Source organism: Hylaeus volcanicus, chromosome 5 (genome assembly GCF_026283585.1).
Source record: "Hylaeus volcanicus isolate JK05 chromosome 5, UHH_iyHylVolc1.0_haploid, whole genome shotgun sequence".
NCBI lineage: Eukaryota > Metazoa > Arthropoda > Insecta > Hymenoptera > Colletidae > Hylaeus > Hylaeus volcanicus.
The window spans coordinates 29,946,037-29,970,893 of NC_071980.1; the positions used below are offsets into that span (position 1 = coordinate 29,946,037).

Here is a 24,857-nt window from a genome sequence, read left to right on the forward strand (position 1 = left end):
TAGTGTAAGGAGAAACGGGAGCACACGCGTGCAATTTTTAGAATTCGATAATAAGCGTTCGATATCGAGTCCCCTGAATCGAGCATTGAGCAAACTTTCGTTCGGATAAATGGAATCCTCTCGTAGTTTCATTATTCAACGCGCCGCGCTAGGAATAGCCGCGTGCGCCTCCAAAACGAATATAAATCGCAAACGTGACATTTAATATTCGCGACATTTTACGATTGCACCGTGAAAAGCTACACCAGACGGAAAGTTCAAGCAAGGCACGGCTGGAACTGTGAATGTAATCGCGCAAAACGCCTAACTCCGCGTCGCGTTGCGTCGAGGTGTGGCTTCCGGGATCGATACTTACGCCAGGTACTCTCGTTTCTCTTTCTGGCGACCAAGATTAAGAATATGGAATATTGGAAAATCAATTTTATTGTGCACTTTAAAACGTTGGCTAATCCTTCTATTTTTTAGATATTTTTGTATCAATTCTCAAACAATATTCGCACGACCCACTGGGAACTCACGGGCCATACTTTAATTCCACGATAATTATCATTTTTACAACAACGAATTGATAATAAAATTCGTCGCATACATTGGAGTAATCAAGAACCACTGCTTCGTAACATACGTTTGTTTACCGATTCGCAGTTTACAATGTCCACCGACATATGTTTCATAGAGAAACCTCAGAAGGAATTTACCGATTCGAGGATGAAACGCCACTTTTGCAAGAAAATGGATTTCCCCAATATCGTCCTCGTCCCTTTGTGTGCCACTATGGCTACTCCAGAGCACGACAAGCCATATGAAATTTTTTCCAGCGCCATTATCCGCTCCACGCGTCGTCACGACGCGCGACAATCGCGACGTCGAACAAAAGATTTCTTCGAGCATAATTCGCGAACAATGCCGCCGCGATAAGAGGTTCGCGTTTATCGAATCAGTCACGGATTCCGAGTGGAAACAGATTGTCACTCGACGGAGCGAACATTTTCACTCTGGCTGGAATTCAATGTCAGCGATTCGATGAAATTCGGAAAATTAAAATGAAGCATAACGTGGTATCGTAATTCGTTCAAATATACATATATACGTATATGTATATACGCACACAGAGGTACAAATATGAATGTATAATACCATAATCGATTTGTTCAAAGAATAGAACATCATCTCGTCACGTCGAACGAGGCGATAGTCCGCAGAGCCGGAGAAAAATGAGCCGATCGGAAACGCGGTTTCTCTCGCCGATAAAAATTCGCATAATAACGGTCTCTGGTTCACCAGCCTCTGATCTCCCTCTTGATCCTTATTGGATCGGTCGAGGGTATCAAAGAGCGGGAAGATAGGCTCCCCTACTTCTCCTTTTGATCGGTTTCAGGATCATTTGGAATGGATGAAGGCCAGAGAGAGGATATCTGTTCCCCGAACGGGGCGTTTCGTTCTTACGGACGTCTCGTCCGTTTTCATTAAATCCCATCGACTTTCATGGTGTCCCACGCGTGATACTGTATATCAGATATCCCCAAAATATGGGATGCGAGAGAAAATTGTCGCGAACATTGAAATATATTCGTTTAGGGTGATCAAAGTGGTATGGGAGGACCTGACGCACGCGTTCGGAAGACTGGATAAATATTGTAGGTGGAAAAGAAGAATTTGCAAGGGAATTTAACCTTTGGAAGGGAGAAATCACATAACAAATGAGTTTACGTTACTGCAGAGCAAAAGAAGGATTACGTATTTGTAACTAATTTGATCAGACAGTAGTTCCAATATTTTAGAAATGGGTAGAAAGGAAGGGTTGTCCACATGCCAGCAGCTGAAGACGAACGGCGGACGTCTACTCTGGCGGACGTCGAAGTCTCGACTTCAAAGCTGAGTCGAGTCGACGATACCGAGAATCAAGCTGGCAGAAGACGACGAATCGTTGCAAAGCATCCGAGAAGCCATCAAGTTGCGGCTAAGGCGATTAGACGATTGAAAAGTCGTCTCTCCAATGCGAGTACCTCGTCACGGGGAAGCTCGTTATCACTCCGCGTCTTTATCGTGACTAAGGTTGACGCTATTTAAAACTGAAAGGTCAAACGACCCTTCGAGGATAGTCTAGGCTAGTGGTCATCATCAGAAATCAGTTGCTCCTCAGGCCAACTAAACCTGATCTACTTTTACTTCTTTAATATTACTTCCAACTATCTATATAATTCATAACAGTATCATGGCTCAGAAAGATTTCTGAAAGGATATCCAAGGGGCTAACCACTCCAGTAGAAGTTTCCGAGAGGAAAATCAGCGCCGACAAGCGTCGCAGAAGAAGCAAAAGAGCAGGAAAAATGGAGAAACAGAAATCGACGAGGGCAGCGACTGCGAGGGAGTCGAGAAACGGTGGGTCGAGGAGGATCGATAGGTATCACTTGTTGACTGGAGACGAACGTAAGCTCCTACACGCCATGATGGAAACGGAACAGAAGAGGACACGGTAATTCATTGGTCACGTCCAGTCGATGGATAGAGTCGTACCATGAATAAAAGAAACCCTGCCTCCTTATGAATTATGGAATCGACTCGACCGATTTAACAAACTCCGCGGCTTTTGTCGCCGAACCGCGAGATGCCTGCTTCTAATTCGTTGCGCGACACCTACAGCTGTTCTACGTGGCCAATGAAATTCCATAGTCGAACATCGAATCGAGTATGGAACGAATCCACAGCATTTTTTAGCGAGGGTATTATCGAACTTGCCGTTCCAACCTTTTGACTGTTTTTATTTCAAGCGGAACTTTGATTAAATTTTTAGAGTCTGATGAAAAATGTTGAAAATACCTATTTTTACCATGCTCAAGCAAATGACTTTTCTTACAAACACTTTCTTTAATTGCATACAAAAATATTTTAAGTAATTCGTGTTTAGCTAGCACCTGGAATGGAAGCACATTGGGGTTGATTGGTCGCAACGAAGTCGAAAATGTGAAAGTCGATCGACAAAAGATGTCGCGTGGAGCATGAAGGAAGCACGGCGGAAAGAGGATGCTGAGTATTGATCTACGGTCTTTCCTCGCTGCTTTTGGCCCTCGAGATATTTCAAGATGCTAGACGACATGACGACGATCGCTGAAAAGGGGAACGCGCCACGAACAAAGGGATAGCCTAACGTCCAACTTGCTTCCCGTGAACTCTCTCTTTACTCACATGAAAAATTAACTAAATAAAGCACGAAGTCTAAACAAAAAATGAGGAGAGGAACGCCACTTTCCATCGAACAAAAGTCGCCTATAAAGCGATTGATTATCTGTGGACGGGACCGCGCGAACAGTTTCGTTTCTGGCTAATGCTTCGGTTACACAGCGAAAGGATTCGAGACAGGGTCCCAGCGATCAATGAAATTCGTTTACAAACGAATAAAAGACCGACAGGGAGAAGATACTCACTCGACCGTGTCTCTTCACGCTCGCGTTGCCCCGAATGGGAACCGCCACCAGTTTTCGTTCCATTCAGCCGATTAATAAAAACATTAATTGGCGTGCCACGGGCGTCCCTCGCCCGCGTCGAAACGACAGGCGGATTTCTCCATTCTTTTCCATTGTTAACGGAACGATCGAATACTATACGTTTTGAAATTTCTCGCACTTTCCACTTTCCATAGAAACGAGTGACCGAAGGGTTTTATTTTAATCTGTATGGAACATTTAATTCTATAATTCGTATTGGAATTTTTATTCGACGAGTGGAGGGTAATTTTTTGATCCGAGCTTCTATTTCTGCGAACATCGACTCTGACTTGCACGTCTATCTATCGCTAACCATTTCCACTTGCGTCGTCGTCTCCTCACATTAAGCCACATACTACTCGTCCAATTTTTCCCTGCACTATTTCCTGAAATATTTCAAGACCCTTCGACTAACTCAGCAATAAAAATAACAGCATATCCTTCGAGCACGTTCACGAGTACTAAATTACTCAAAATCCCTCTGATAATCTATCCACAAGGGGAACAAGTTGATGAAAAGCACAGCGTGGCGACTTTTTGCTGTCGTGGCTGGCCCCGTGCTGGTTCTTTCTATGGCTATCAAAGCAATCACACTAGCGCACAACAATTCATCTGATCTTTATCGCTGCAAGCTCGTGGAGCACGCGACGACTCTATTTTGTTACGTTTGCGAACGGTATCTAATTGTTTTGTTTAATTAGTTTCGCTACGGTCACGGTCACGGCCAATTAGGTTCGCGTCGAACGCGCAAGTTCAATTCCCCTGAGTGACTCCTTCGTACGCGTTGAAAATGGCTTGCTGGACCATGATTGTTAATTAACGCTTTCGCGGTCCGCTGACCAACGCAAAACTATTCTAATTCGAGAGAATAGGCAACTGGCACGCTTAACACGTTGATCGTCAAGCTGATACTCGTTGAAATCTCTACGTGATTAAAATTTTGTTTCAAGGCAATTTGTGATTATCACTCGTTGATCAAGAACGCAACTGCTCCGCACCCTCTATCATTTTTCACCGGCCATTAAACGACCAATTTTCTGAATGACTTTCCCCACAGATACCCATCATAGCTGACGATGCAATATTCTATCAAATTGGTCGTAAGCATATCGTTAAGAGACTTCCACCCCCTCCACAACTTTCCATCCTGATTCAGCGCAGCGTACGTTCGAATTTCTAGGTCATCGATCCTCCCCTAACTTGGTAGGGGAAAAAAAATACACAAATCTGATTATCGAATCTCGTCAGGGAATAAAGAGCAAGCGAGCACGACTCGATAATCTCTTTAGTCGAGGCCAGCGCGTCTATTTTAAATCTGAAGCGATTCAGACACCTGTTATCTCTCTATCCCGATATCCGTGCCGTCATCGACGCTCTTCGGGGGAGCTCCCTTACCGTTGATCTTGCAAAAAACCGTCCGTCGCCTCTCGAGGCTCGCTTTGGCACGTCCGGAAAATTTCATACCCGTTGGCGACGGCACGAATTGGCTGCTGTCCAGCGGTTTGGGAGTGTTTCGACGCGATAACGCCAACCCCAGAGGTTCCCAATTCTCCAGACTGTGGAAAAGTGGTCCCAGAGGGGAGAAAAATTATCAAGAGAATCACTCGATAGTTCCCCAACAGTTGTCTCTGCTAATAGCACCCAACCGAACCTCCTCTAAATATTTCATTGTTTCATTTCCGTACGTAATGTTTCCACTCGTCATTCGTTATTCGAGTACAATTTCACGAATCTCTGAATTATTCACCTTTCAAGTTCAGCTTCGTGGTGGAACATTTCGAGAACAGTGGCAGTAAACGCGTTGCGGGCGTTCGTCGATCTCATTTTACGGGGTTCGGTTCAGGGAAGATACCGATCGTTCGAAGAAGACCGTTAGGTTAATTCTCAGGTAATGTCCGTTCCACTCGCGAGGCGTCTGTCACGCGAACGACAATGGTCAATAGCGCGAAGCGAAATAGAGCCGTGATAGGTCTCGCGCTCCTCGGGGAGCAATCTTGGCTGCTCCGAGGCAGCCGAGGTACCTTGGATTAATTGGTATCGTCTGAACTGCGGTTTAATAGTTCGGTCAGGGCAGGTGCACGTTAGGCTACTTTGGTGCTCAGGTCGCCATCAACCCTTGAGAAACGACCCCAGTAAGCACGAAACGCGGAATTGGAGAGGCTAGACACGCGAAATTGGTAGGGAAGGGGGTGAGGCGTTGTATACTAATTTTCAGGAGACCTAGGTGTGCTGATTTTTGGACGTAAGAAGCCCTTAGTATATTAGCATCGAGATTGTTTACTTAGGTAGATTATGTTTAATATTAGTAATAGTAGAATAATAGATACACTGGTACTAGTTGGTTAGTAATTGAATCTTTCGTGATATAGCGAAGGCTTTGAAAATTTTGCTGTACTAAAATCCCTAAAAATTTAACACTCTGACGGCCTCTAGATCTCTCCAAGTCCCAAGTGCCTCCCTCTTTTCTCTTCAAGCTCCACAAATGGAGCCCAAACTCCCTCGAATCGACCATAATCGCGAATCCACGCGTCACGCCGCAAAAGCTACGGGGTCAGGAAAAGATTCGCCGACGCGGAACGCTGAAAAGACGAGTAGAATCCGCATCGGTTGCGGGGGAGGCAATCGCCTGTATGTAACTCGTTGTTCGACAATTCCCTGGCTAATTACCCGTGCGATTCGTGCCTCCGTGGTTAATTAGGCTAGGCTGAACGTTTGCGACCACCTGTGTACATCTGCGCTCTCGTACACGCCGCCAGACCGATCTCTGCGAACCCTTTCACCATCGTGTGAACGTGCTCGTGTGTACATGTGCGATGTCGCCCCGGCCCGTTCCACGATCAGCCTCTTTGCAGGGCTCGACTTGGTCGTCCTACGTTTGCACGATCATCTGCTAGGGTGGGCGAGGAATTACTCGCGCGAAAATGCTTTCGAATTCTCGGGGATGCAGGCTCTGGGGATCCACTGAGGGACTCTGATGGTCAAGATCACGATGATGGATTATTGGAACAGAGCGTGAGAACAGGGAGGAGGGTTAGCGAGGGTAGAAAATTAGGTGGAGATGAGAGTGGTGTCACGAGGGGTAGTTTTTATTCTGTCAGTTTTGTGACGTTTGTGAGGAGACTGCGAATCTTTAAGCAAAGTAAAACCTTTGCAAACAAAGAAACAATATATTTATATACAGTTAGTCCAATAAATATTCACAGAACTCGGACATATATCTTGAATCTAACTAAACCATGAAAAGAATCAAGTTCCACGTTCAACGTTTATAAAACCTGCAGTTATACAAATTTTAGCCTATCCCCCTACAAGTTAAAATTCACTCCGCCGCCACTATCATGCAGACCATCTAACCTACCCTCTGCAAATTGGAATAGCTATCTCGCTAACCTAACAGCCTCCTCCAAGCGCGCACTTCTCGAAGGAAGTTACTTGTTGGCAAGTTCTATTTTCCCCGACTCTGAGTTTTCAAGGGATGCAAAAATGCAGTTTCACGAGAGTGAGTGGGGATAGTAGGGAAGGCCGCAGGCGTGCATATGTCAGATTTATAATAGCCATAAACGACGTCTGGCCGACGTGCCGTGGAGAACTTTCGCAGTTGCACTCCCCACGAGGAAGTTTCCACACGCGTGTACGTGGCGGACATACATATATACGTATATACATATATAGTTTTCACGACGCAGAAGGCATAAACCTAGAATATACGATCGTACCTCGCACGCCCATGTTCCAACGTATGCTAATTTTCCGCGAGAATTAAACTCCCATCGGACCAACGCGTTAAACGAGCCACGACGCTCCAGAAACAATCGTCGCTACGAGAACTCGCTGCCAGGACGATTCTTGGTTCCTCCGACTTATGGTTGTGGAACAATTGGGGGTCACGGCTGTTTCGCTAGACAGTAACTCGAAAAGCGTTACGTACTTTGCTTCAGAATCCCTTTACTAAGGAATCTTTCAATAATAAAAAAATATTGCACTTTTAAAAATATGTATGTATTAAATAAATAAAAATTCAAACTGACATCGACTCTTGTGGAAACATTACGATTACTATATATAAGCAAGCACCAAGTATTAAAATACAAATTAAATTGTACAATTTCATTACATTTGATAGCAATTTGTGTTTTTTAAATTTAATTCAGTTTCAGCTGGCCCGAAAGACTCCTAATTTAATTCAAATGTGTTCAGCAAAGCGTTCCGCTAGCCCTCTCTTATCAGAAGCTCAAACCTCCAAGTCCCAAGACAGGAATTCGATAGGTCGATTCCTCGTGTCTCCGAGGTATCGTGCACCGCTTGATAATTCCATCACTTTGACGTGCACGCGCGAGTCTTTCGGGCAAGTGCGGTAATTTAGCCGCGACAGCAACCACGGAGTCAGGGATTCGAGTTATTTCCTTTCATTCGAAGAATTAACGGGGCAAAGTACGTAAATCTCCTCGGATGAGGGTACGTTGTGCGCTTGACAGGACGATAGCATACAGAGTGTGGAAGCGTAAACTGCGAATATATGACGAACACTCGGAAGAACAGCGTCGGGATGGACGATAATTTTCGCTAGAAATTAACCCGTCGACTGCTCGCCACCCCTTATGCTTTCGATGCGATCAGAAAATTATTAGGCATTCTTTTTATCTATTGATTTCGTGAAGAGGGAGAGTGGGAATAAATACACCTGGTTAAATTATTCAATGATACCGATAGAACATTACAAAATTTTCGAAATCCTGTTGAATGAATAATCGAAGAATGATACCGAGAGTATTGCGAGTTCCTGCCGATTGGAGGACACTGTTCGTTCCTGTCGCAGTGGCTCCTTTAAAATTCAAGAGACAGTTCTCTAGTATTCCTGACCGCAATTAGCTGTCACGAGCACCGTTGCCTTACTTTAGCTTTGACCGCCTCTTTTCAGCAAATTGCACTCTGTTCGAGGTTCATCGAAAGCAGCGAACCGTGAGGACACTTAGTTAACGAGCTGCTGCAGTTTAACGGGCGAAGGCTGCGCTGGGGATCCCATAATCCCGAGCGTAATCCTACTGCGCTGCCCGTTCAGGGATGCTGACCTTTCGGAGCCTAAATGTCTGCCAGATCCTACTCGCTGAATGGTTTCTCTGTCGTCTATGCTCGAGGAAAATCTGATTCGATTCTAAGAGAAATCAGCTCAAGAACCGCGATAGTCAACTTTCCAAACTTCTACACTTACAAGTGTCTAATTTCTGTTTTTGTGTAGGTTCGTAACTTGGGAAAATATTTAAAAAAAAAACCCTTTTAAAACTCAACCCTGTAGAGTTTCAATCGCCTATCTTGTAGTTCTAAATGATTCTCACATAAAAAAATCCGAAAAATGCCTCAGTTTCTCCCATAACGAACCTAACACTCGGCAAATATTTATAGATTCTCGATAACAATAACCCCGCTGGCTTAATTGATCGCGAGAGCAAACTCGATGAATATCTCAGCTAGTCGAACGCGAAACGCGAGTTATCTCGAGCGCACGATGAAAATCGAACACGCGTGCCGTTGCACAAGATTGGCTGGCTCCGCCTTGGCAAACATCGCTTTTCTACGAGCACAATGGACGAAATTTCCAGGCGAATAAAAATGGCGAGAAACGGCCGTGGCACGGGAAGAAACACCAGGACCCATCGAAGCTGGACAAGTGTAACGGCGAATTTCCCACCGTGTTTTCCGCGCGACGCGTTTATTCACTCTTCTTGCTTTATTGGATTCCAATATCGCTCACTGGTTTATTCTCCGTTTATAATTTCCAGCGACGGGGAGGCTTCCACGTGTGCCCTTTGCGACGCTCGAATAAATATATTTTCACGATCCATTGGACGATCCATTTACGGGCGAGGCGGTTCTAATGGACACGCGGAAATTCGCCCTTCAGAGGAAAAAATCACCTTGGAGAAGCGAAAAGCGTAGCTGTGTTCAAGAAATTTGTTTTCGAAAACTATTGACTTAGTGAAAGATCTGCATAACCCAGGTTCGTAATGCGTATATCGAGTATAGCTATGATTTTCACGCGTCCAAGCTGACTTACCCCTTAATGAGACCGAAGGGCTAATAAAATGAATTCCACGTGGAAAAGATTGAAATAAGCTTACCGATATTTGGATGTTGCAATTTTCTGCATATCCGCGCCTCACGTTCGAGTTTCTGGAAATCTGAAACGGAAAAAGGAATGATTAACGTCGCTGTTTGAAAGTTTACATTCATTTTCTTATATCTATACTTATAATCGTATAAATAAACACACGTTTTCCAACGAGATCTAAATTAAAGACGAAGGAAAAAATTGAACAGAAAGAAGGAACGATATCGTGATCAAGCACACGACTGGTAAACCACAAGATATCCCTCGAAACACACGCGCCGGAATTTCCGCGTTCCGCTTCGGATCCAAGCGAGCTTTATTGCGAAAGTTTCGCGGTAACGACAGCCAATGCTGAGTATAGTCATTACCGCGAAATCGACTTTCCCAACGAGGTCCCCTGACGAGTTTCCTCGTGGGTAATTCACCAAGGACCGCGATAAAATTGGATTTGTCGGTGGCTGGGTCATTTCGAGGACGATTATCCTGTTTCCTTTCTATGTACGCGGCCCTGAACGGCTGCTCCTTCGAGAATCGACGATCGATTCCCGTCCCGTTATCGACCAAGGACGCGATGCACCAGTGATTTGTTAAAGAGGATTCCCAATGGGAGCTTTAAAAAAAATCGATTTTTATTTTTACTGAATTCCCTCCGAGGGACGCGCCCTTGAAGACGCGCCCTACAATCGATTTTTAGTCGTCCTTGGATTTTCTAATAAAATATGCAACCTTGAAATTGTGTTGGAAAAATAATGGAAGGTGTAAGTATTGAAAAATTGATGAAGATAATTCGTACGATAATTATGGTTCTTCGAGTATTATTGCTGGGAGGGTCTCCCAATCCTCCCTGGAACGCCTAAAGTATCGATTATGTCGCATTAAAAATACTCAGACAGTCGACGGTAATGTCTGCAAAGAATCGCATTTGTATTCCTCAAGCTTTCTTACTTGAAATATTCTAATAATTACCGAAATAATCGACTTCCTAATGGAATTCCTCTCTATGGAATGGCACGCTTCCGGTTACGCGTTTTGAATCCGCGTGTATTAATTAATGCACTTGGCCCCGTCACCTATCGTTTACATTCATCGATTCGCACGGAATAACATACTAAAGCCAGCCATGGACTGATCGATCCGTTGGGACGCGAATGATTAAAATCGCGGCGTGCATGGATTACAAATTTGAAGGATTTCAGATTACACTTAAACACCCTGTAAAAGTCTGAACCGCCATTCATTTCGTCGGAATAAATTCCCAAAGTCGGGGCTGCTTCAGACCTCTCGGGGAGTGTTTGCAAGCACCCCAGGACCAAGGGACCCGTTCTTCCGTAAAACGCGTTTTCTCGGTTTCGTACGCGAAATCAGGACATCTCTCCTGATTTACTCGCGCGTCCCCGTCGCCTATAATTAAATCTGCGCGCAGCCAGCCTCGGCGGTCTTCATCCTACACGGGCGCCACATTAAACAACCAGAATTAACGAGCACCTACGGCGCGCGACAAGGGTCCGCGAAGAACACTGGAGGCGCACGAGGAGAAGCAAATTGGAGGACGGACCACTTCAACGGGGGTAAAAAAAAAAAGAAAATTACCAGCAATTCCAATTGGGCGTTCCTCGTCGCGAGGAACGGAAAAAGAGGGAAAAAACTCCTCGCTACGCAAATTCGCGGATTAACCAGCGAGACTACGAATAATATTTTTCTAGGTAGTTTCTGGCAGCCGTTCATCGTTATTTCTACGAGCGAACCGTAAAATTGCTCGCTGTCCTGGTGCTCGAACGGGTCACCCTGGACCGCAATTCACGACTCGCGGAAAAACCAGATGTCCATATTTTTTCAGGTTAAACGTATCGTAATGTTCAGAGTTTAAATGTATTCCACTGTCTAGAAATAAAATAGTATTTTTCATTTCGACAGGAATCTGATTTTTTTACAATATCTAAGTGCTGATCTGTCACTGATTCTCCAAACACGTCATCTCGTCTAGCGTCTTCCAGCAGTTGGGTGGAAAGCGTTCGCGTCATTTCGTGTTTTCCAGCCGGTGCACAGGATTTGGCGAACACGGTGAACGGTTAACGAGCCACTCTTGTTTGCGCTAAATTCGTTACCCGGTGCACCGTGCCACGGACGACCGAGCTGCGCGCGAGTCCCAGGAAAGGTAGGTGTACACAAGGCCACATAGTCAGCGAAAAAAGATTTTCCCCGCACGGGGAAAAGTAACGTATACTTTCGAAGGCAATTCGTTGCCAGAAGTTTTCGAACTAGCTGACGCTAACACCCCTAAACTCATTGAAGTCTTCGGCGTTAACTCTGCGCTTACTACGCGCCAATTATTCACGGACAGGTGCGCCCTCGCGCCCCTAGATTACCAGCAATGTGTCTCTGGCTCGAGATAAGAACCTGGGCTTTTTCCAAGGCGGACAACTTTTCGTCGTAAATTCCATAGGATCAAGGAGTCGAGTTGGAGAGATGGCGAAACAAGTTTAAAGCTGAACACCGTAAGGGGACCATTCTCAACATCCTAAAACGGAAATGGAACCTTCGGAAAAAGGGTTCTGGAAGAAAGGATGAAAGCCTCTGTCGAGGCTCATGGGAGAGATGAATTTCTACTAGTTGAAGTCGATGAGAAGTCTTCGACATATTTATACAAACATTTCCCAATGGAATTTAATTAAACTTCATCTCAAAGATAGAGTTTCTCGTCAAGATTTGAAACATTTGCCCTGTTCTCCAAGTTTCACGACAAGGATTTTTCATTTCCTCCTGACTCACAGACTTATGGAGGTACGGTTGACGAATGGAAACCTGGAAGTCGCGACGCCTCACGTCCTTCGTATTTTCTCCCCCCATAGCTCTCGATCCAGAGGGGATAAAAATAAGAAGAGATCTTCCTCGTTTGCGCGTAATCCATTGAAACTTTGACGGACGCGCTCGCGGCCGCTTTGAGCTCGCTGGAAGATCGCTCCTTTTGCGTTGCAAGGCCGTTGCTTTGCGTTCGATGGAGCACGAATGTCACGAAAGTCAGCAGAAACTCTCCCTCTCAGCGCCTGGATGCTCGAACACGGTTACCAAGGCAGGTGGAACAGAGGGTGGGACGCAAAGAGCTGCTCGATGCGCAGCCCTTGATCTCTCGGGCGTGATAAGAATATCGTAGACGTACATTTTGCGTTTCGATGCTATCTTGGCTACCGGTTGAAGGCCTTTGTTTTTATCACGGGAAACAGCTGGCTAAAACCGCGAACTTGGCGATTAAACTTTCACGCAGGGATTCCCTTGATCCAACAGACTGAGACTCGTGTAAGTGTCTTTTAATTCTACTTCTATTAAAAATGGTAAAATCTGTAATATTACCATGTAATATTACGGTATAAAATCATAATATACTCCCTACTCCATCAAAATAGGATATATATGTAATTAGCAGTGTATATTTAACGATTGTGAAACAGTTTGACCGCAATGGCCCGTCGATAAACAGAGGGAAAGAGAATCGATCGAAGGAAGGAACGTGAGAACGTTTCCAGCCCTCTTTGAATTCCCGTTACCGCGAATCGGAATTTCAAATGACCAACCCCGACGAAACTTCGAACAAAGTGCTCGATTAATTATTCGACGAGCTGGGAGCTACGAAGACCGATGCCCCGTTGCTTCCAAACCGATCCAGACTGACCATCTGAGATCCTGGTGAAACTTGCACCTCGAAAATCATAGCATCGACGATTGGCTCGATAAGGGAACCTTCATCTACCTGAAGCGAAACACTGGGTCGAAATAAAACTTTGGACTCGCTATTCCTCGAGTAAATCCATAAAGTATATCGCTGTTCCTTCCTTAACAGGCCACAGCTAATAATAACAATGGAAACTACGACTCGATGCATGTCTTCCTTTTCCTCCTGAGTTTGGAAACACCTGAAACGACAGGAAGTGACAAGTGAAGGATACGAAACAGTCCAGGATCCGCGACTCTTCCGCGTATTCAAGGTGAACGGAACGCGTCTCGTGCTTTATTCGTTTCAGCAAGCGCACAGTCGAACGACGGCCGTGGCTGTAGGTCAAGAGGTTACTGGAGCAAGGTCGTGCGCCAGTGGAAGAGGGTGCAATCGTGCCATCCCTCTTCGCGCGGCTACGCGAGAGGGACCGACAGAGGGGCCGCTCGAGAGGAACGGAGAGGGCTCATCTTCCCTGCCTGCTGCAACCTTTTTTTATTTCCACCCTCGTTACCTTTCGCCTCTGCAGAGAAACTGGAACTGAAGCCAAAGATAGAAGCGGTTTCACGGTGCACGCCCAGCCCGCTTCGATGCCGCGAATTAATTCCCTTACGATGGAGAAACGACCCCCACCAACGTTGCTGAATTTTTAACCGTCTCCCTGGACGAATTTAAACCCTGATACGTTCTGTCGCCAGAAACAGCTAGAGAGCGACGGAATATAGCCTAATATTTCATTTATTCGAGTGCTGTGTCAGCTGGTTTAACCCTTTGCACTCGAAAAATGACTCTTGGTCATCAGATATTAATTTTCGGTATTAATTGGAGCCTGAGTAGACAGATACAAATCTTTAGAAATTCCCAAAGTCACGTTTAAGTCTTTTTTCCCCATCAATCTTTCAGCTACCAAAGAATTACGTTGCAAAATATTTCTTTCACCGTCGAAGCGGAAGAACTAATCTCACAGCGAAGCTTCCGAGGGTTTCAAATAATGCGAATTTTCATCCCCAAGTATTGATTGATGAAAGAGTTGGTCGCTTCGCCGACCCCGATCATCTTCTTGGAAAGAATTTCGCTGAGCTCGAGTTCCAGGACCCTACGCAGCCGACCGTCTCGTTTCAACGTCTCCCTTTTCGTTTAATCGCAAAGCTTCGCTCTCTGTCGAGGACTTTTCAAAACCTGGGCTTATGGCACGGTCGTCTGAAGGGCCTCGCTCGAATGCAATTTATGGTAATGGAGTAACGAATGTAATTCAATATACATATCGAAGTGTTGAATACGAGTCAATGAATTATATGAGAGTGACGAATACGATTATTTTTATTTGACTGTTTGCTCTCTGTTAAATAATTTTGTTTTTCTTTGCAATTCTGTGCAATTCTCTGTTTGCCAATACGTATCTGCCTCCACGAACTCTCCTATTACGCAAACGCACGATACCCAGTAGCTCTCGACTATGGCTTTTTGCTCCTGTTTGGTCTTTACCTCCGCTCGCGGATTCTTCCCCCCGCATTCTGCGCGCGACCCACGAAAATTCCTCGCGGCGCTCGAATTCTGAAGCTCGATTACGGTCGAACTATCGAACCCAACGCGAAACAGTATCAAGGTAAACAGATTCGGAGTCGAACGGTGGTGTTTTTGTCGAGAGTCGGGTCGACGATGAGAACATCGCCAGGTGCAGTCGTGGGGTTGGAGAACGTTAAAAACATTTCAATTACATTCTAGATTAACAATTTCTAAAATAACAGTTGAAATGATATCAGACTTTGTATGTTATAAATACAAAAGAAAACAATTTAGATAGTCTCGAATGAATTATTCACTTTTTGACTCGTGAGTTTCGTGTAACGTATAAATATGAAAATTAAAATTAGAAGTACGAGGATGCATAAATTGCTTTCGTTATTTTTCATAATGGGACAAGGAAATGTCACGTGGTGAAAATTACAAATTTGATCACGCGCCATGCGACATGTTTCTGTTGACGAGTCGCACGTGTCCGAATTAACAATTTCACCCACGTAACACGAGGATTTTCCTCGTCTTGCTTTTCTCATTTTTTACACGCTAATCTACGCTATATTTTATCTTCACAACAATTAGAAAATGGTGCCAAATCAAATCTCTTTAAATTAAAAATTAAAATCGGCTAAGGCTTCGCGCGATCTCCTCTGGAGGTACCATCGTCAACTGGCGTGGCAGCGAGGCTGTATCTTAATATTCCCCCTGAATCAGACACCTTCCCGTATATTTAGAGTTCGGTGAAACATCTGCGAGACGCGAATGAGTCAGGCGAACGCGTATTAGGACCGTTGCCAACGAATCGATTGATAGCTACGATGAAATTTATGATACAGCTCGGACGACGATCCGTTCGATATTAATTCATCGATGGAGGGGCTGAGAAGTGACGGCGGAAACGGAAACCGGAAATTCTCCGATTGAATACTGAAAATTGCCGTTCATCGTCCGTAAAACGTCATCGTGGACGATCACTGGGAACAGAAAAGATGGAAAGTGAATTGGAAGCAAAGGGGACTAGAATTTTGTCTTGAACAAAAATTGAGGAGATTATTTTCGATGGTTTTCTGGGCGACAGTGGCGATATTCAATTCATTGTACTATTAATATTCAACTAAAAAATCATACTTTTGACACAAAGTGACTCCTGCCAGCAAACATTCAACACCAAGAAAACCCTCTCGTTAGCTAGGATCGATGGCCATGCGATCCCCTTTAGCGGGTAACATTTGCCAGCCTCGATATCGCGATTGATTCGATTGCTGCTGCTCGTTTGGCTTCGAGTTCTGCGGCACCGCGGTTTCGAGAGTTCGCCCGATTATTTTTCGTCTCGAATTTCACTGATTCGAAGGGGAATAGAGAGGGGGTGGTAGCGTTCTCCTGGACCAGCGATCAGCACGGCACTGCCAACTGTTGGTCGCGATGGAATGTTGGCAGGTTGACAACGGCGTCGCTCGTTGTTTTTAGACGCTAAGTCCTCGTGTACAGAGTCCGTCTCTCCTGCTCTTTCCGCGATTCCGCGTCTAATCGCGAGAAGTGCCCGAACAATGCCTCCCGGACCGAAATAATTAGCGGTGCGCTGGCAAAAGGAACCGTGACGCCGCACCTGAGCCTTCCGGGACTAACTATACCCAGGCTTAATTTGCCGTGCGACGCGTAGATACGGTGGTCGTCGGGAATTTAGACGTTTACTGTTTTCAAAATTTACGAGCAGCCGGTAGGGGCAATTATAGAAATGCACCCGAGCCTCGGAGGATCGTGCACGCTTTAGGGCTCTGAGAGACGCTTCTGAAGGCCAAGAAGATAGCGCTTAGTCGAGGGAGTCGATCGAAAAATAGGAAAATCGAGCTGCAATGTGCTTGACAATTACAGTGGATATTCGATTAACTCTCCGACCGATTCGTTTTTTTCCTCCAGGATTATCGAAACGGAATTACAGCATGCACTTGTCGGAGGCGTTACACGCCTCGTTTGTGTCGCGCATTAATGAAATATTCAAAAGGAACAGTCGATGAAAGCGATGCTAGGGCTCAGCCTTGCGGATTCTTGCATGGTGCTTTCAAAGCCCCTCCTTCATTGCGATGCAATCCCATCGAAGTTTGCATAAAGTCGTTTATCTAATGCTGGTAAATATTTTACATGGTAATGTCCCACGTCAGACGCTGCCAGGCTAAAAGTTCAGAGATGGCCTGCAGTTTACGCCTTATTATTAAGTGGATACAAGTACAGACTGTAGAGACAATAGCAGTCTATTCAAGCATATTCTCAATCTACTTAAAGAATTTATTATTTATATTAGATTAATTGTACTATCAAATTCACTTCGAAATGGAAATATTATATAGAGAGATAGTATTTTATATTATAGAAGAGAAGTGAAGGGAGAAAAACACTGATTTATTCGCACTCGAACAATCACTAAAAAATTCTTAATTTAATTTAAAAATTGATACTGCAATTACTCGGATGAAAAATGTTAAAAAATATTCCTGCTTACCTCTGGCCGTGAGCTTTTTGGTATTTATGATTTTCGCCGCGAACTCGTGGCCGGTGCTCTTCTGGACGCATCGTCGTACCACGGAGAAGGCGCCCCTGAAACAGTCGAGAACGAGGTCCCGTTAATGCGCATCAAATATTAGAACGCCAGGAACGTGGACGATGAAACATTCAACGAATATTCGCCGACGAAAAGCGCCCTGGCCAATCTGTTAATTAAGCCGGCTGCAGCTTCGCGACTCTAGCTCTCTGCAAACTTCGCGCCATATATACATATGCATTTAGTCCTTTAAGAGAGTAGTCTCGCGCAACGAGTCGAAAAATGGACCACCTTTGAGATTTTTGCATGCGGATTGAAACGAGACTTTTTACGCTGGCTAATGCGCTTCGTGAAAATGTCGAGTGAATTTTTCTACGTAGCTTTGTTGAAACAGGGTGCGAATTATTCGTTAGGTTTAGAACGCTCGAATAGTTGGCAAAATTCGGAGGAATTTTCTAGCCATCCCCCCCACCACTATTCGTATTTAATTATCTCGGGAAATTTCAGTTGCAATCTAATACCAATTCCAAGATCTTTCGTTCTACTAATTGTAAAAGTGAAACGATTGAATCACTTTCCTAGATGCGCAACAGTTAGAAGGTAAACAGCAGACTATAGGTAAGCCACATGGTGGCAACAAGAGTAGCTGAATTCCAGGGGACCTTCAAGAACGGAAGATCGAAAGGTTAAGCACCCTTAAGCGCTATAGGATACATTGTTGCTCGCTAAGTCTTTCTCAGCTATGGATTATGCGGGAGACAATGTCCACCGAAGCTTTCGAAGGCTAAGTAGTCGAGCAAGTTGCTCTATTGTCGACCGGGTTACATTCATCTTGGCAGCTCCCCCGATCGCGACGTCCTTCGACGTATAGTATGTTTCAACTTTATTAACTTGTAACGAATAAATCTCTAATTAGTCGATTCACTTGAATAAAAGTTTATTCCGACGCAAAGTTACCCTATTCCTTGAATACTTACAAAATTTTTTTATTTCAAATTCCATTCGAACCAAGTCCAAGTCTTGCCTCAGCGAAGAAACAATTCCTCCAGGACAGTGATAACTATGAAAGGACGTGGTACCACGCGGATGGACTTCGAAACTCGAGCTTTTTTGTTCGTGGGTGCGCTTTGTCGTATAAGCGTGGAAAGAAACCGCTGTGGGCGTAGGATGACCCAAATCCCCCTCGATGCAATTAGCAATCGAAAGAAAGCAGAAATTCGAGGTACGTGGCTTGCAGCTGCTCCCAGAATCGTTATTTATTCGCTTCCCGTTGATTGTTTCTCTTGATCGAGACACGAAGGATCACTCGTCCACGCCAGGACAATGTAAACCAGAAATAGGGAACCTTTTAACATCGAAAGGTGCCACGGCGTCTTACGGAATCCGCGTAAGTCTGACGAACGTCGATGCCTCTCAAATTGAATCTTTTCGACAGGAGAAGAGGACGAGCTTCGAGCAAGGATGCGAGGTAAAAGCTCGATTGTAATTGGCTTTCAACAGGACGGGAAAAGAGTGATATTATGGTCCATTCCCGTGGAAAAATCGTAATCGCGCTAACGTTCCCCAGCTGGGAAATCGTGAACCTGTTCCCTGCGAACTTTATGGCGGCGAATTGTCGTCGACCTCTCCCCGCGTTCGGGTAATTGGCGAAATTTATTGGACGTTGATTCCAACTACGACTCCGCTGAAAACAATAAGGGCCTCGTTAAGAACCCGAGCTTGGCGTGAGAAATTTCACGCCAGAGGGTGTAAATTGCGTTTCTAGCCTGTTGGTGTAAACTATTCAATCTTGGAAGAGAGTGGTATAGCCTTAGTCGGGCATCATAGGACTTGTACATTTTGGGTACAACTTCATAGATCGACTATTAATACATACAAGGTATACAGAAATGATATGTTAACCTTTTGCATTCGAGGCTTTTCATCATAGGTTGACCATCAGGACCGAGGAACAGTATGTCTAGAACGTCTACCGTCCTTGGCGGTAGATGAAGCATCGAATTCAGTCCCTGAAATGACCTCCCATTTGACTGTCAACTACCTTGACCTCGTCCCAACAGTTCCCGTAACACCATTGTGGCTGACCACATCTACTATTCAGGGGCCATAAAGAATGTAAGTCCTGTATTCCCTTGAGAGAGTGTTCCGTTGGTCCAGTAGTATCTGGTTTCATCAGGGCTCTCATGCATAGTGTATCGCTGATAAGTTGGAGGGCTTCAGGATATCAAGTGGTACACAAGTTGTGCGAAACAAAGTGCCAGATTTGATGAATTATAGATGCAAGGCATCTATTACAACATCTGGCACGATTACGTAGGTACTCTTGAGGTCAGTTAGGGTCACTAGTTTAAGGATATTCAGAGGTGGGAGAATAGACGTGACAGTTGCTTCTTGATATCGAAGCAACGAATTATTACCTCCACCTGTCAGACCCATTCCCTCCACATTACAAATCTTCACCCAATCGAACCCAACAAAACTCACCCCTCTAATACCCCCGCATCGCGGCCCCCCCCCCCCAAGAAAGCTCGAATACAAATGCCTACGAATTCTCGTCTCCATCATGTATTCCTGAGAACAGCACTTGTCCAGAGTCCGCGAACACCATCCATCATACCCCAGGAAAAAAAGATGGAGTCAAGAACACGTTAGGACAAAAGGTCAAGCCAGGGTACGAGCGTGCCGCGGAGGTTCACCGCGTATCCTTCCTTAAGTAGTTCAAGGCAGAGCGCATCGGCGCAAACGCAACTTTAATGTTTCATCCTGCGGGCGTCGGCGTCGTTGCAGCGACGCGGCGCTCCTGCGCTGGCCACGCGATGAAAAAGGGCGAGGCGGCTTGCCCCGGTCTCCATGGAGACCAATCATTACCGGAGATTGCACGGCGACCTATGCGATCCACCGGAATCTCCGATCACGTGCTCCTCCAGCACTGTTGCCTCCTCGATGCTCGATGCTCGAACCTCGAACACTCCAACGCCATCATCGACACCGTTCTCTGCTTCCATGTTGACTTTCCAAGCTCACTCGTCCGACCGTCAAGACAACTCGTTGCAAAGACTAAAAGTGAGATTTCTGATGCAAGGGAGGGTGGTTCTTTGATTGTTCGAGGAGAATTTGAGCCTCTGCTGTAAGAATTTTTGTATATTTCATGGATCTGTTCGTGGACCCCCTTATCTTTCTCCAAAAGTGAATAACTTTTCTATAGACTGTAGTAAACATTTCTAGGGACGGGGATCTAACAAACAGCGCCAATTTCGATCCCCTCGGAGCGTCGAATGCACTTGCCCAGGCGCTTTGCGTCCGCGATTAATCGCGTTTGGCGAACGCTCGACCCGAGTCGCATTTGGCGTGGAATCGTCACTGTTGGGTCTACTAAAACCAACCGCTGTGAGGCGTATCATCCACACCAGTGGTGGAAAACGCGCGCAATTAACGAAATCGCGTGCCAATGCGGGGATATCCGATTGTTCGGAGCCTAACTCGACCTGGGAAGGGAAGCCTGATACCCTACGATCAGTGTTTCTCAATCCATTCGACTCGTGGAACTCTCCAAGCTTCGTTTATCGTGGAAGGATAATTATATCCAAACTGCGAGTGTTTATACATTTATGGCAAATGCAATATGTACAAGTGCAAAAACATATAAAACATCAAGAATAATATGCATGTTACATCGACAGTCTAATATCAAATTGAAGGAGTTATTAATATCTAATAACTCTCCGGATTAGAAGAGCTGCTCGTACAAGGAGAACTCGAGTCAAACGTAAATTAGGTCTATCCATACACCTAAACTACCTGTATGTAACATACCTACTTGCTACATACATGCACCTGCCACTAAATGTAAATACATATACACGTATATCCTGGTTAGATGTCGTTTAATTTAGAGTTCAATCCCTGTCAGGTTGATTAACCCAAAAGTGTCACCGACACGGTCTCAAACCCCAGCAAACTTGACTGCCATACCCTCGAACACCATCTATCCCGTTCACTTCCGAGGTAGCATCAACCCCTTGAGTACTATCGATTCCACGCCAAGGGGCGAAACAGTTCGAGCCTCGACTCGCGCAAGGAGCGTTCGAGTTAAATCCAGATTAGGTCTAGGTTAGCTGGGAGGCGGGCCTCGCCAAAGATTTCACGAAATATTCTATTATGGTCCCGTTGGAATCAGATTGGATGGAACGGGAACGGCCAGGACGCTAGACGCCGGCGCGCGGATTCCGAGAAAATTGAAATGCGCCGGTGGCACAACGGGAAGGTGGAGGAGCGAAATTTCCTCGATCCAAAGATAGAATCCTCTCGCGCCAGGCATCGAGGATCCCGTCGGCCGCGCTTTATCGCAATACTGTACGTTCGATTCCTCGACTACCACCCCCTTAAACTCAACAGGGGCGTTCTGGCTCGAACGACTGGAAAAGTAGCCGATTTTCTAGAATTTTTCGAGGCGAAATGCTAAGGAATATTGAAACAACACTTTGTCATGATATTTAAACATTCTAAAAATTCGTTTTAAAATTATTTTTTTCGAACCAGTTATATCAGAACAGTCCCTTAATGAATATCTCCGTCGTCACGCACACCAACGTATAAAGTTTTATCGCCGACCCCTGGGTTGAGACGCGCGCCCCGAGGAATGGTAATGAATAAGGAGAAAACGAAGGAAGAATGGGCGGAGAAGAACCGGGGACTTTTTAATCGCTGCGCCATTCTAGCGGCTAACGTCATCGTTATTCACTCGCGCTGGACAGCTCAAAGCCATCCACGCTGGAGCGGGCAAAGTGCATACGCGCTCTCAACCTATTTTTCCTCTGGACCGACTGCATTTTCGTTTTCTTCACGCCGCCGTGGACTTGTTTACGTTCTTCGACGGACGCTGGCCCGACAGGGAGAGGCGAAAAATGCCGGAGAAAATTGGAAGAATGTCATCAGACAACCGTAATTGCGAAGGAGAGGCTTTCTTGGACGTAATCGTGAGAGAGGTGGTGGATGTCTTGTGGCGGATGTCGAGTGGCATTCTCATGCGGAGAAGGTGGAACAGGGAAGAATGTACATGGAGTGTAGAATTTCATGCTCTTCAGATCTAATTGGTGTACATTCTTGTGGAAGAAGTACGAAAGTCTTGTGTTATTTTCTTCTTGAATGAGTATTTGGAAGTATTTACAAGTGGAATTTTTCTTTTGTGCGCCATTTTGATTAGTGGTCTCTCAAACTCGCCATCTTGTAGTATTTCTATTCCATCCGTACGAGGACTCCAGAGAACCCGATGTCCTGATATCAATAACCCAATAGCATGGACCTACAGGCCTCGAACACAAGTTCCCCCAAACGTTTAGCGTCACATTTCCCAAAACCCAATATTTACATCCTAAAATTCCCTGGTGGTCGTACAGGTTCGATCAGTTCTCTCAGCATTTTGCCAGAAAAAATTCCATCTCTAGCCATAAATATTCACTCGACGCGAAAACGACGCAATACATTTCCGCTCCTTGTCCCACGCTCCTCGAGCACGCGTTAATCCCCCGTCTATTCAAACTTGTAGCCCAACTCCTAACCGAGTACTCGTACGATTCAACGGGGGAGAGAGAAATTCTTGAAAAGCTCCTGAAGATCTGCGATTCTGAGCTCGTTAAAAGAGTGCACTTCTAGTTGGGGGCTCGCGTGGCCCGCGAGTCGATTCAGAAAATCCAGCGAGACGTCGGATACGGGCAAGTGTAAGGTTCGTAGGTACGAAGGGTGCCAAGAGGAGGAAGCCAGCGACGCAGAAACGGTGGTCGAGCGACACAGCATTGGCCTTGAATCGACGACGTGCAACTAGGGCGTGCAAGACCGACGATGAGCCTTCAAAGCCTCGCGAGTCTCTCCTGCCCGCCACGACGACGTTGCGCCTTTGCAGGCGACGTTGCGACGACACGTCGATACCTTTAAATACATGGCTGACTTTGGTGCTCGTTAACGTGCACCGTCCTACGATCAACGTCGCAGGTACGCGGCACCGTTGGCTATAAACGTGTCCCGTTGCAACCCGTTTTATCGCTGATCGATTCCCCTGCCAACTCGCGACCGAGAGGAGCCGCCTATATGGTATATTTCTGTTTTATGAACGCCCCTGGAGGTCCTCGAATTCGACACGATCGAACGTACCGAGGGACTCGAGACGTTTTCTTGGGATCTGTTCATTTACGAAGTGAATCTCGATTTGTTTCTAGGCTTCACACTTGGAGGTTTAAAAAAAGATTTTTACTATAGATACTTGGAGATCATCCCTTAATTATTCTCTTTCCAATAGTTTCTTTCCTATTAAAACGCCCAATTGATTAATTAAAAGAGAAGTTATCGAAGAAAGTGACTCTCAGCTGCTAAACCTTAATTTACTCGACCCCTTCTTCGAGACCCCAGAGCAGTAACTACGAATTTTACAAATTCTCCACAGGTGGCCCTGGGAAACTTTTAACAACCCGACGGAATCCGCGTCTTCAGCAGATCTCTCCAAGCGCCGACAGATCCTGAATCCGTAATGAACGCGATGAGTCTTCGCTCGCGGGGGTCGCTGTATATTTACAAACTTGGCCAGAGTTCTCTATCAAAGTTTTTTTTTTCGCATCTTCTTCGTGTCATTTGGTAAGCGTGTAGTGGTTTCACAATTTTCTTGGATGAAGGGAGAATCCCCTTGGCGACTTGGCACGTTCGCTACGGAGAGATTTTTGGAAGAAAAAGTGTTTCAGCGCCAAGCTATTACTTTATTCTCATCTTTCATAAAGTAACGAAAATTATATAACGACACGTCACATCGATACATCGCGTACGTATAAAGATGAACTTTACAAATATTTGTACGTATAACGAAAAATTTATTTTTAAACATCAAACCTGTCATTTAATTGAGACACATTTTTTTCAACAGACGTAGAGGATACGAATACTTATTGGCACATGAATATTGCGGTAAGTTTCTTATCAACGTTATTACCAATTTCGTTCATTAATCGTATGAATTCATTTCGACTTCAAACGAAACAATTCGGATATTTCTATATCTGATTAGGCCAAATCCATCGCGAAACATGACTAGCTGCCTTACAATTAGAGTAGACATGCTGCGCGCGCACGTCCTGCAGAATCCTAACCCGCGGGGTTATAGCGTCGGATCAGTGTCACGTGATACATCGTAAAACGTGTTCCTGCACTTTGGATAGCTACCTGGTCGCCCTACTTCCCTCCAACTACCAATCGTGAACCCCTGGCGTGCATGCGTACATGCCGTCAGGTTATGCGATACGATAAGTGTTCCTACCACCGCGATATCGGGATTCTATATTTTTACAGGAATTCCTCGATGGAAACGACCAACCGCGTACTACCCTGCAACATAGGTACAATAGCAACTGTCCATTCAAATGTTTAGTACGAGTGCTTTCTCACGTAGAACAATTATAGCTAGTTACTACGGAGTAACTAGCACTGTATTCAAATTAGAGGGCGCCTAATGGTATGTCGTGT

General features: G+C 45.3%; 1 protein-coding gene across 6 annotated transcripts in view; it reads right to left on the minus strand.

The window, feature by feature from the left end:
- LOC128876792 (calcium/calmodulin-dependent protein kinase type II alpha chain) overlaps window positions 1-24,857 on the minus strand; it is a 97,863-nt gene that overhangs the window by 48,566 nt on the left and 24,440 nt on the right. For all 6 annotated transcript variants that reach the window (XM_054123471.1, XM_054123474.1, XM_054123472.1 and 3 more), the window contains exons 2-3: window positions 17,316-17,410; window positions 9,602-9,661 (exon numbers count right to left, since the gene is read on the minus strand). In XM_054123471.1, coding sequence (XP_053979446.1) covers window positions 9,602-9,661; window positions 17,316-17,410 — 155 coding nt within the window. The remainder of the gene's footprint in view (window positions 1-9,601; window positions 9,662-17,315; window positions 17,411-24,857) is intronic.